This window comes from Nesoenas mayeri, assembly GCF_963082525.1.
Source record: "Nesoenas mayeri genome assembly, chromosome: 2".
Lineage (NCBI taxonomy): Eukaryota > Metazoa > Chordata > Aves > Columbiformes > Columbidae > Nesoenas > Nesoenas mayeri.
Window position 1 is genome coordinate 71,145,751 of NC_137543.1, and position 14,064 is coordinate 71,159,814.

At 40.3% G+C, this 14,064-nt stretch overlaps 1 protein-coding gene across 1 annotated transcript in view; it reads right to left on the minus strand.

Annotated features, from left to right (window-relative positions):
- Window positions 1–14,064, minus strand: part of FHOD3 (formin homology 2 domain containing 3) — a gene marked incomplete at both ends in the record, with an annotated part of 379,512 nt that overhangs the window by 153,522 nt on the left and 211,926 nt on the right. Inside the window, one exon of the mRNA XM_080340636.1 lies at window positions 4,114–4,208. Within this exon, the coding sequence (XP_080196762.1) occupies window positions 4,114–4,208 (95 nt within the window). The remainder of the gene's footprint in view (window positions 1–4,113; window positions 4,209–14,064) is intronic.

The window sequence follows — 14,064 nt, forward strand, 5'->3', positions numbered from 1 at the left end:
TTGTGTTACGTCACATGGTCATTTAAGGTAACACCCTTGACAGGTTGGTTTACCCACTTTTTAAAAAACAAACAAACAACTAAGGACCAATTCTGAAGGCACTATTAGCATTAATTGACCCCTAGTTTTGTTTTTTCAAAATCAAACTATCTTGCATGAATGTTCCATGCTACCAATGAATGTTAAAAGAAAACTGGGTTGACATAGATATTTCCTATTAACGTAACTTCTAGCTTACATAAGATGGTCATGGCCTTCGTCTGGCTGTGCTCCCCTTGCACCCACACATCAGTACAGTGCTGATCTCAGTTATGTACTAAAGTTCCCTGGAAGCCAACAACATGTAACCATACACCTATAATTAAGTACATACTTGAATGCTTTGTCAAACAGGGAAAGACTGATGAATTGTTGCCTATATAACTAATGATGAAATAGTAGTAATGTACATTAAAATTGGGATTATGTTGTAAAAGTTTTATGCCAGGGATGTACTAGTCATTGATGGTTGGAATGAGGTCCACAGCCAGCCTGTGACAGGCCACTGGCATGCATTGGTGTGGTCACACATCTTGCGAAAGAGCAACAGCGGCCTCAGGAGTATGGGACGTGCTGAAAATGCTCTTTAAAGAACGTGGCAGAATGGGGAGCCTGCTAACTTTAAAATTCCAACCTAATGCCTATATAATACCAATCCAAAACAGGAGGCTCTTTCTGCCCACTAACAAATGAGTCATCTAAGACAAACTTCCTTCCCACTTTTCAGTTCCTCGCCCTGACAACACTGATGCCTCTCACTTAACTTAAGCACAGCAGCTGTAAAGCAGTCACACTGCTGGAATTTTAACCACCTTCCCAGTCCCCTTGTGGCCAAGAAGGTCAATGGCATCCTGGGTTGTATTAGAAGGCAGGTGGTTAGTAGGTCGAGAGAGGTTCTTCTTCCCCTCTACTCTGCCCTGGTGAGACCACACCTGGAATATTGTGTCCAGTTCTGGGCCCTTCAGTTCAGGAAGGACAGGGAACTGCTGGAGAGAGTCCAGCGCAGGGCAACAAAGATGATTAAGGGAGTGGAGCATCTCCCTTATGCAGAAAGGACTAAGACAGGACAAGGGGCAATGGGTACAAATTGGAACACAGGAGGTTCCACTTAAATATGAGAAGAAACTTCTTCTCAGTGAGGGTGATGGAACACTGGAACAGGCTGCCCAGGGGGGTTGTGAGTCTCCTACTCTGGAGACATTCAAAACCCGCCTGGACACCTTCCTGTGTAACCTCATCTGGGTGTTCCTGCTCTGGCAGGGGGATTGGACTGGATGATCTTTTGTCGTCCCTTTCAATCCCTGACAGTCTGTGATTCTGTGAAATTCAGACCACAGCACTGAAATTATCAGCAACTTCTGATAATCCATCTATACGACCATCTATTGATACTTAGATGGGTAAAAGTGCAGCAGATCTAGCAATAGCAGGGAATACAATGACAAGAACCTAGACAGGCTTTGAGTAAATTGCTTATAGTCTTGCTTTGTGTCTAATTTCAAATTTTATTTCCTGCCCCTTTCCCTTATCCTTGTACAGAATTATTGCTGAGTGCCTAAAGTGAACTTGGAGCTGGGTGCCAAAATTATAGCTGTTGCCGTGCTGAAACAGACACTAAGGTGCTCTGCTAAAGATGTGTGCTGTGTGCACATGCAATAATACACTACTCCAGTTGAGCAAGGGCCACAGAGCCAGCAGCCCTACATAGAGCAGAGCAAGCAACAGTAAAGGGTCAAAACCACTACAGAATTTTACAAAAAAAAAAAAAAAAAAGGAAAATATTCCATCATCTCCACTGCTGAGTATATTAAACCTGGCCAGAGCTTTTGAGAAAACAAGAAACTACGTGTGACAGCTGTGGCAGCTGAATGACTGTATTCCTCCTGCATCCTATTAGAGGGATTTGTCCCAAGACTTAATTGGCAGTTTCACTATTCCTTTTCGCTGCCTTTGCTGCAGAGAAGGCAGCAGCATAGCAGGGCTGCAAATTAGGCTGTAGAAGCATTGCAAATTCCAGGGGTTCATTTTTCATAGAAAGTCAAAACCACCTTTAAGCACAGAGAGTGGCTGTCCCACCGCACTCTGACAGTAAGCCTGCCATACCTTCAGTTAACTTCTGGCACACAGACAGGGACTTAGATCTCTTCTAAGACAGTCAAAGAATAATGAAAAAGCAACTTTGATGCTACCTGAAACCAAACTATTCAAAGCACATTGCGTGCATTCCTCGGCTGCCGGCACCGAGCCAGGACACGGAGATAATCGCTTGAGCTGTCAATGGGGGAGGGAGAAAGGAGCTAAAGGACCCAAGAGCTGAAGTACTCTGGTCAAGAAAATCTAGGCAGAATTTAACCTGCACAGTAGCAATACAGTCATGTTTCTCCCCCATCCTGCTCTCATTAGGTGCATTACAGAGTTGAAATCATCACGGACATGGCAATATTTTTTTTTTCTTTTTTTGCTTGTCTCTTCTATCTGCTCCACAGAAAATGAGGATCCATACCAAGTAAACCATTGTCTGGCACCACTTTTCCAACTGTGGCTAATATTCCCTGTTTCAAGAGGGCAAATTGCCTGGCACAATGCCCAACCAACAGTGGAACACTTCATGCAGAGAAAAGGTTTCTCCTCACCTTCTACCAAACATGAACCACATCCTGCAAGACTGAGATTAGATAACAAAAATTATTCTTTTACATATCTACCAATATAGGTACAATCAGTTCGTTCAATACTGCAGCATCTGTTCTTTGACTTGATAATTTGCTGCAGCAGTGAAGTTTGGATATCAGAGAAAAAAATCCTGTAGTGGTTAAAAAAGGCCCATGGGACACTGAGGTCTTTTTTCCCTTGTGTCACGAAAGCTCTTGGGGGAAAGAGGAAGAGCAGTAGCATCTCTGTGTCACTACAATATCCAACAGCTTGAGGGAAAGTTCCTGGAAATGTCTTAGTAATTCTAACTATGGATTCGACTCTACCAATTATGGCAACTTTTGAGTTGTTAACAAAAGCTAACATGCTCTGTTCCAGCTATTGTGTCATATAGATCTATCCCAGGCAGGTCTACATGGCAAGAGCGGCAGCAGTCCCTGCAGGCCTTAGTAAACCTCCTAAAGCTGGAGCCAGCAGTGAATATTTATGGGTTTACCTACCCTACAGCCCTTCCAGATGGTGTGCCAGCAAAATCTGTGTTCTTTTTCCTTTTTAACTCCCAGCAAAGACAGCCTTAAAAGTGGGTCATGCATAATACAAATCAGTTCTCCACTGGAGAACACCAGCCCAGGTGGCACATATTCTGGCTTTCACCTTTTCCCTCCTTGTATGTAAGGACCAACAAAGAATCACCTGTAGGCTGGTAGCAGAATTTGTCTTCTAGGGCTCTTCAGGCCCAAAGAAGACTTGACATGAGGAAGCATTTCTTCACCAAGAGAGTGGTCAAACACTGGAACAGGCTTCCTAGAGATGTGGTCAATGCTGCAAGCTTGTCAGTGTTTAAGGGGCATTTTGACAGTGTCCTTAACAACATACTTCAACTTGTGGTCAGCCCTGAATTGGTCAGGCAGTTGGACTAGATGGTTGTCTTAAGTCCCTTCTAACCATTCTGTCCAATTCTATTCCATTCTGGAAGTCACTCTGAATTGTTCTTTCCCAGTGCTCGGTAAAGCTGAGCAGTGTAGAATGGTGAAACTGTAGAAAAGGATTTGCATTCATAGAATGGAAAGGAAGAACAAACTCCCCAGAAAAGTGGGTTCCAAAGAATGTCTTGGGAACTGCAACTGCAAGACTAAAACACCTTCTCCAAGGTCAACTGCAATAGCAGCACAGACAGTAATGAGGGCATCTTCAATATCTTTGCTTTTAAGAACAGAGTATGTGCCAACAGCACAAAAAAGTATAAAAACAGTAGAAAAAAATAACAGCTCAGTGTGCCCTTGTTTCCATGCAAAGTGTTATGTACTCATTTAGAACATAACACACAGTCTGTTTATAACATACATGTCTAAGTAATACAAATAAAATGCATTTAAAGAACACAAAAAACTTATAAAATGAGAATTTTGGAGACTGTCTTACCTTTGACCCAATAAGTGTGTACAGCCATTGGATGGTTTCATTATGATTTATGACTCCATTCATCCCATCAACATAGAGCATTATCTGGCCCAAAGCTATTGTAAAGAAAAGAAATAAAATATAATCAGACCTGGTGAATACTTTTTATAATCTTCAGCATTGCTGGCAATTTTTTATAAGCAGAGTTTTCCAGAGACTTGGGGAGCTCAACCAACAAAGATATATTTGGCGAGATTATGCTGGATGAAATCCTGGGCAACTGGAGTACCTTCACTGACTTCATTGGATGATATAAGTGTGAATTTTATCCAGGGACAAGAACAGACACTTTTTTCCTTCCTAGAGGATGCCACATTTTCTTGCCCCGTGATCTGCAAACAGTATTCTGTTTGCCTACTCTTGCAACAGTTCTATCAGCTACAACGATTTACATTGTGTGAGCCAAACTTTTACCATTTGTTTCAGCACCATACAGTGTCTTGAATCGCTGTATTTGGATTAAGTTGACCATTTCATTCAATTCCAGTAATATAAAATTAAAGCAGAGCAACTAACACCAATAAGGACAGCAAATATTTACCACTGTACAGGGCTTCTCTTGCAAATGAGTTTTGCATTTTAGTGAGAAAACACAACAAAGCATGGTTAACAAAGAAGCTTCTTTATTCGTTTATTCTAAAGCATTTATGACAACATTTAGAAACACGCTAGTAAAATATTTCATAACAGTAATTCCATAGTTTGCAATCCTGATAATATGAGACTTTCTAGATACAACAGCTATTAAATCTTTTCTGACTGATAAGGACAGACATTTTTCATAAGGATTATGAAAAGTGGATTAGCAAAATTCATCCATCATCTTCAAAAGTTTCCACTGTTAGATCTTCTGCTTTATAGCAGGAGATCAAAGCACAGTGAGATGAAAAAGAAATCACTGATGTAACATCTTTCAGCACAGTCTGTTGGCATAACAACTCAATTATCTAATGCACAACCTGATGAGCCCCTAGTACAATGCTTTATGGGGGGAAAAAAGGAAAAAAACCACAGGGTCAGTAAAATTACTGTGTTAATTGTCTTCCAAACACATTTTGAATGTTTGCTAACTTTTGCACAGGTTGTGCACAGTGCAGCAGCATTTTCCTTGAGGGCAGATTTTCAGAGACATGAGTGTTAGCCAAGCACTTAAGTACTCCTATAGCTAAGCAGATAACTTTCATTAACTTTCATTTTTACATTGTCTTCTGCTTTTTCCTATGCTCTAGTTGGTCAGCTTACAGTTAAAAAAATCCGAAGTACTAATTTTATGTACTTATGTTCCTTACTTAATCTGCTAAACAAAGCAAGAAGCAAAGTCACCCTCCATGGTTAACGAAGATGGAGAAAAAAGGAGCAAGAGGGCTATGGCAAGAAGATAACTTGTATCTCAGGCAGGCTGCATTCCCACTGGAGTATGTTCATCTCTCTCTGCTCCTCCTCTCCAGGAAGCAATCATTCATCACCCTCCAAAGACATGTCTCAAGTGAATAAAATCAGGTGGGAGGGGCACAGGGCCAAGTTGTTAAGGTAAAATAAAAGATGTAAGCTGGTCAGTGAAAAGAGATAAGAATTACACTGCCTGAATCAATGGCTGCTTTGAAGCATTTCCTTGCAGGTAGAGGAAAGTGGAGAACGCTGCTACCTCAGTGGTAATCAGAGAAAGCTCTTAAGTCATGTTTTTACTTCCTTTCAATGCTAAAATGATTTTGGCTCTTGATCAGGATGAGATCCAGTCATAATAAGGTCACCAACCCCCCACCTTTTATTTTTTTCATGAAAATTCTTTGGTTGTGGGTGCAGGGATTTGAGTTTGAAACAAACGTGAAACAAATTTTGCTCTTGGCGCATGCTTTCTGAATTAACATAGAAATCAAAGACAGCAAGAAGTCTGCTTTTAAAAGGAAAATATCCACATAATACAAAATTACTCCAATGCTTATACTTAAGACCAGTTAGACTAGACGTGTGAGATCTGCAATGCATTAGTCTTCGGACTCTTAGCTGTAACTCTTCGTAACAGCAATAGGTTAAGGCAAATTACTAAACCTTAGAAAGAAGACCAAAAAAAAGTTTTAGGGATTCCTGACAATTTTTATCTGCTACCACTGATCTTGTTTCCTCCAACCCCTCCCACCACCTTTTTTCATTATCAATGCTAATCTAAGTATACAGTAGTATCTATATCTTTCCAGTAACAGAATGGGCCTTTGGATATACGTGAAAAATTAGTAACACATAAAACACCACTACTGCTGCTGCTTGAACAAGAAGAATGACAAAGAACTTCGTGAAATAACCAAGATGAAAATAGGAGGTTTGCTATGTAGTCATGCTATCCACATACAAGTCACGACTCCAGTAATTATTTGCTATGCATTAATTTATCAGCAGCTGACAGACCTTACCATGGAGCTTCATGTTTCTATTTTCTGTCTTCAGGGTCAGAAAAATGAAAGAAAGACATGATAGACAAGTTTGAGGAGAAATCAGCTTTCACTATGAGGAAGAGAATCTCTATGTTCTTTGTATTGAACTGATGCCTTATAAATTCTTAGGAAAAGAAGTCCACAAGATCTAAAAGAACGAGAATGTTGTTCTTCATACCATGTCAAAGTGCCTGGGCTGAGGAAGAAACCACACAACACAGAGGCAAAATAGAAGAGGATGCCAAAAACACAAGTGGGGGAGCAGGCTGGAGGTTCTTGGACACTCCCAAGGCTTGGATCTGGCTGAGTAGGGTAAACCAGTTTTGCTCTAAATGGAGACGAACTGGCCACAGAAGACCCTGCACCATTTTATAATCTTTGCAGCTTTTCTGCCCAACTAATAGCCTGCCTTCCGGCCCACGATCCGAGTCTCGTGAAACTGCTGCAGCTACGGTGCAAACTTCACTCGCCCACCGCCCCGCTCATGTGGGGCACACCCACACACCCAACACCAACACGCAGAGCCCCATCAAGACAGGGCACGCTAATTTGCAAGGCAATCTGAGATTCTTCAGAAGGCCAACCTGGTCCAAAATAATTTAAGTTTGCATTTGTATGTGCCTTCAACGGAACTACTATTTTTTTTTTTTCACTGAAAAACGAGAAGGCTATTTAATCCATTTAATCCCATCTCTCAGCTAACTGGAATTCTTTTTGGAAGTATATCAACAACCTACTTGCACCAGGAAAGCTTGCTATTGTGCAACAGGGGGCTGGGAGAGGGGAGTTTAAATATGGAGCAGGCTTAATTTGGAATTTCTTTGTTCCCACTACCCTTGTCAAACCCTTCATCTTATGTGAAAGTAGTGTGTGACTTTACCCATAGTTGTTTTCAAGTGGAAAATTGCTGGATTTCTTAGGGGAAAGGCTTAGGCTTGAAAAGGACAGACCAGTCAGAAACTTCATAGATTTCTGTGAAATAAGGGGTTTAAGAAAGCCTCTAAAAACTTGCCAGTATTGGCACTGATACTCTCCTGGGATCTTTCTTACATAAAGTTAACAGGACCAAAAAGGAAAAGCTCTAGCACAAAACATCACTGTGATGAACATCACTTCAAGTAAAAGTCTATTTTTTCCCACCAAAAGTGTTGAAAACTTCAAAGCTGTTTCTTGCCCACACACCTGCTTCTCTAATCTGCTCTAGCCACTTTGTATTTTACCACAAAACTAACTCAGAGAAAACAACAGCACTGAATGAGCAGAAACACTGCTTGCTTACAGTTTCCTGCAAGTCAAAACTCCATTCATCACGTCAAGAATTACAGCAGGGATGCATCTTGTGATTGCATTTGTTCCATCAGAATAAGCAAAGGTACAGGGTGAAAAAGTCCAAAACTAAATCCTGTTGCCACAGGCTTCAGCTCCTGAAGAAGCTTCTGGCCCACGTTCATCAGGTACTTAATAACCAGCAACGATGGCTGTACACAACAACGGGCAAGCATGAATGACGGACAGAACTGTGACGAAACTAAGGGAGAAGAATCAGCTGTTAAAAGTCATCTTCCCCAATGCTAGCTAAAATCTTATTACCATCAATGAGAAAGTAAGGACCTGTGTGATGGCCTTCATTCCATTTGAAAACAGATTACTAGCTTGTGCATACTATCCTGGGCACCGAAAAGGCACAGTCCGTCAAAGTAAACATCCCAATCAAGAACAAAATTTCACTATCAGTCTAGTAGGGGATCCCAGAAGGGAGATAATATAGTTATCTAGTATTCTATTACAAAGCACTAGGTGATAAATCTGAACAAAAAAAATAAAACAACAAAGAAACAACAACAAAAAAACCCCAAACAAACAAACCAAAACCACAAAACAAACCCACTACCTCAAACTTCTTTTTCTATGTTTCCTCACTAGAGAGAGGCAAGAGCTCAGCTACCATGTGGGACTGCCCTGAACACAGAATGTCCAGCTCAGCTCAGCCCCATCAGCAGCTTCTACTTTTGCTTCTACCATGTTCCCACAGACAGCGCTTGCACACACAGCCTCAGGGGAGAGCTTATAGTCTACACAATATCCAAGGATATTGCATAGTGTTTTTCCTGATGAGAAATAATTCTTAAATACAGTTTTTGAACTGCCCAGCTTCTTGAAAACTAACAAGATTGCAACAGAGCTCCTTGCTTCTAAGAGGTGACATCAGACAGAATAGATGACCTGGCCTCTCCACTGCTCCTGAGAGTGATCTTACACAGCAGCAGCGTGCTAAACCTTTTGACTCACACTCACTCCACAGAAACGCTCTTTCATTTCTGATTACTACATGAAAATAAAGGGGAATAGACTGCCAACCGCTGACTTAGAGCAGATATGCAACTGACCAATGGTCTGGGAAAATGTATCAAAATTTTGAAGTCTCGATGACATTTACAGTCATTTGTGCTGCAGGTACTCAGAAGCCATCCACAATGAACACAAGACAAACATTTTTGGTCCTCAGAAACCGACTACCGATAATACCTGAGCAATAAAGCAGGTGTAGGGACCACAAAGGATTTACAAGCCTAATTATTCACTTTGAAAGCAGGTTGTGACTGTGGTTTCAGGGGTGGCAGCGTGGGTGCCTTTCCCTTTCTCTTTTTCAGGAAAAGCTCCCTGCATGGTCAGCGCCTCCAGAACTCGCTGTTCTGAGGCTTCTTAACTAGAAGGGCTCTCATTAGTGTTTCAGCCTCATACGCTCACATCTGCTCTCCCTAAAGCCACCTTCCCAATGGTTCTCAGTGCCCCCAAGGTTCAAGTGAAGAGCAACACAGGCCTTCCCCAAGAGATGGCCAACATATGGTGTGTCCAGGACACTGCAGAAACCTCTTATAGAGGGATTTTCTCTTCATCATGTTTCCTCTGTCAGCTGTCCCCTCTGGTGTTTCTCTCTTTAGAAAACAGCACACAGCAAAGTCAAAGGGCATAAAGCAGCTTCCATCACCTCAAGTGTTTCAGCAAAAGCTGGTTCTTTATACACACCCCACAACATCTGTGACACTGCACAAGACCCATCAAAACCAAAGGAGCACATCAGAATTGCACCTCTTCCAACCTATCTGCTGTGATTTTTGTTACAATTCACCTGATCACAAAGAACAAATAGACGCTCCCTTGACTGTGCCAGCAGTTAACCTGCTGAATGCCCTTTTATATGAACTGAAATCTGGCTTACATATAAGCATTATAAAAGCTTTGCACAATTAGTCACAATTATTTTAATCATTATTTTATGTTGCAGCCCTCACATATTAAATGCATGCTTTACAAGATTAATAACACCAAGGTACAATAAACTACGTAAAGCTTATAGAGCAAAAGGTAAAGCATTTCATCACTAAAAAGAAATATGCAATAAAAATGCCTTGTTAATATATAAATGAGCAAGTCTACTCCAGTATTAGATCATTATTTTGCAAGCTGACTAAAAGCATGAAAGTATGGGGGGGGGGGGAAAAAAAAAAAAAAAAAAAGAATAATTAAGAAAGGATGACATGAGAACAGATAAGGGAAGAAGACAAAAGAAAACAGAAAATAAAGGGTGAACTATATGATTTTAAAAGATCACTATCCTTGTTGCTTCATGAAGCAAAACCTTGGAAAGAGAGAATGTGCAGTAGCCCTGAATTAAGATGACACATTATAATATATGTATAGATAGAGCTGAATTAAGGCAGCTGCTTCTTAACTGAATGCTCCAAGTCCAGAGTTGGCAGCTTGTATGAAGTTATGTATTTTTCTAAATAATTTAGATTTCTAGAGTTTTAAAAGTATTTTCTGAGGGCACTTCCACTTTGGCCCACAGAAGTTCCTTTCTCAAGGAGTGGGACATGACAGTGAGATTGTGAGAAAGATTTTCGTGTGAGGTGAAGCATTGTGCAAAAGCATCTCATGCCAGTGTAGGACACTATCCATGGAAATACTAAAGTATTAACTCCCCATGGGCTTATGCCCACCTCTCAGCTATGACTGTTTGCACTGAATACTGATGCTGCAGTCAAAGACAAGTGATTTGATTTTATGGCAGAAATTAAGCTTTGTTTTTAAGGACTAGATGTCTCTTCTCACCTGTAATAAAATAGTTTACACATTAATTTTGAAGAATAATCAACTTTACTGTATTTTCAACTTTTTATAATGTATTCATCATGCTTAGGCATCCAAGCGCTTTACAACAGCTGTAAAATTGAATCAGAGGATCACAGGTTGGATGAGGTTGAATGGCACCTCTGGAGATTGCACAGTCCAAGCCCCTCCTCAAACCAGGGAAACCCAGAGCAGGTTATTTAGGACTCTTCTCCAGTTGGGTGCTGAGTATATCTCTAGGTGTGGAAACTGCACAGCCTCTCTTGGCAACCTGTGCCAGTGCTCAGTCACCCTCATAGGTTTTTTGGTTTGGGTTGCTTTGGCTTGTAAGCTTAAATTGGATTTCCTGTATTTCAGCTATTGCCTACGTCTTGCCTCTTGTCCTTTCATTATGCACCACTGAAGTGTGGCTCTGTCTTCTTTACTCCTTCCAATTGTATATTTAGTCCCTCCCATAATATTTAAATTGAATTAAACTGAATTTAATTTGAACATTAATCCATAGACAAGAAATGATAACTACAATGAGCTAGACACCAGAAAAGAAAATTTACCTTAAGTTTAGGATTAAATTAGGGAAACTTAGCAAGACTCCCAAGTTAACACAGGATACCTTAGCCCTTCGACTTGGGAGCTACCTGAGTAATCTAGTCTGGCAATGTGCTAGATGTGATGGATTTCAAGGCCTTTGCCTCCCCATTAATCATGATGAACATAAGCCTACTGTCTGTGTAAACAATACTAATCCTGACTTTGAAGGTACAAGAGGGAAACACAAATCAACCTTTGCAGAATGGAAAAGGTAATTTCTGCAGCTCCCTTTCTTGAACTCCTCAGACACCTATTTACCCTGCACAAAGAAAGGTCCCACAGGTGCTAGCTGTCTTTTATCAATCATTATCAATTACACACAGCCCATCAGTTTGGAATTCCAGCATGTCCTTTACATGCCAAAAAGCTGAGCCTTGAGAATGAACTCAGCATTCGGACTGGGAAACGACGTGAAGTCAGATATGGGTTTGGAAAAAAATGCAATCAGGATTCAGTCTGAGCAAAACCAGCCTATTTTGACTGTATCCAGGGCAGAGAAAACCTTAAGGGAATATATTAAACAATGTTTTTTCTCTATTACGTGCAAATAGGATCATCACTGACTGCAGTCAGGCACTTCTGCAGTGATTATGGAAAAAAGGACACTGTCTTGGGGTTCTGGCTGTATGTGGACAGTAAAGAAAAATCAAGAGGTAACAGAGCTGGATCATTTAACAAGAGGACTAACACTGGAGCAGAAAATGGACATATAGTAGGGTGAAAATGTCCATATACTGAGCATTTTTAGTGATCAAAGCTATTTCTTGTTAGTACAACAGTAAAGCCTTCAGGACGAAACCTGTTAGCTTTGAAGTGAATGGATTTTCATTTCTGTTTTTCTTGCAAATAAAGCCACATTTCCTAATATTTACATTTTTCCTAAGCAAAAAGGAAGATTGTCAGGAAGCAGAAATATGAAACACAAGGATAGCCAGAATTACTGTAGAATGAGAGGAATAAAAGAAAAGCAATTTCTGTGCAAGCTGAAAGGCCAAGCATTGCTCTAGACCACAGACTTCAGCACAGTCTTCATAAAGCACAAACACTGATCGGTGATCTTTTGTTGTCCTGTAGAAACACGTTGTTCCTATCATGAGCATTGATATTGCAGCTCAACTTCATTCCCCGAAGTGCAATGCTGGACAGGTATGGGCCTAGTTTAGTATCCTGAAATAAGAGCATTGCAATTAGTAAGGAAGCTAAATACACTTAAACTAGAACTTTGGCAGGGAGGCTTATAAAGAGTCAAAACAATTTCAGGCGCATGTAAAGTTATTAATACTTCTGCTACTCAAACTCAAAAGCCAGTCTGTAAAATTCATATATGGTGGCATATGCTCAATAAGTATGGACTTCTAAAAATGTCATACACTATATTCCTGAAGAACAGAAAAGCTAAAAAACAAAGATGAATGACAGTCACGGAAAGCAGTAACCCTACCACTGGTGTTGCACATCACCTTCCACTGAGAGTTTTGCAGGAAACAAAGCAAGTTGCCAAAAGTGACACTTAGGTAGCCTTCCAGTTTTCAGTAAAATTCAAACACTGTTTATTCTAGCTGGTAGCGTTAAGGTGTGCTTGGGGAATATCACAGAAGACCTACACCAAGAAAAAAAACCAAACAAATAAATTTCGCTGGTTATACTCTTTCTATATCCAGTTGGTTTTTAATTCTCACATCGTTTCTTCACGTGGCAATGTATTGCAAATGGTGTTCCCTCTCCTCACAAAATAAAGGACCGTGTGTGGAAGTTTCACAACAGAAGAAGAAACATTATTTTAAGAAGAACTCCAAAACACCTTAGGTAAGTATCACTTCTAACATTTCTCAATACTTTTTGCTAAAGTGACGAGATATCAGATTTTAGACAAGTCTGGAAGTTCCCATAAAGGGATGCGCCTTCTTTCTTCACCTCAACTGACTGAAATGGAAAGAGTGAACAGACAGCACAGAAGTATTAAGATCATTTGGGGACACTCGACTAGTGTTGGAAATGTTAGTGGCAAAAAGGTGAAGCAGTATTGCTTTTTAAAATAATGTTTTCCAATATAAACTTATGATTTCTTCAATGCTTTTGACATCTTGAAACTGATTAATTTAAAGGGCACCCACTCTAGAGGAGCACAGAAAGTGACATTTTTCCTAACTGTTCCAAACGATCCAAAATTGTTGATGAATAGCACATTAAAAGCATCCTCCATGCTCAGGAAGGACTAACTCAAGAGCAGAAATCAGTAGGATAAATACAAATTCACTATGCTTCAAATTCAGCAACTAAATTAAAATAATTCTTAAGCAAAGTGGGAGAAGGAAGCATATCGGTTTGAATGCAAAGAAGGACTGCAAGTAAGGCTTTCTCACAGCATCCCAGCCTCCTCACCACAGCCTGCTGACTACAAAAGATTAAAATCAAACAGCCTGAAAATAAAAGCTGACTGAATCAAGATCTCTTTGTCTATTGAGGGATACAACCCAACATCAAGTAATTTTAAGAAAAAAATGCATGTCGCTTCTTATTCACTGAACTGCCTTGGAAAAAAAAAAAAAAGAACGAGTATATCCTTTTAATTTTCTTCATTGTAATTACACCGTGACGGATGCCGAAACTGAATTCCTGATATACTTCTCAGATATTTATTGCTCTTCAGCATGCTCAGCCTCTGTCTAACATTTCAGATAGACTCCACCCTGCAGTAATGTGCATGTCATTAAAGAATTCACTTTCATGTCCTGAATTTATGCTTGTTAGGACAAATTAA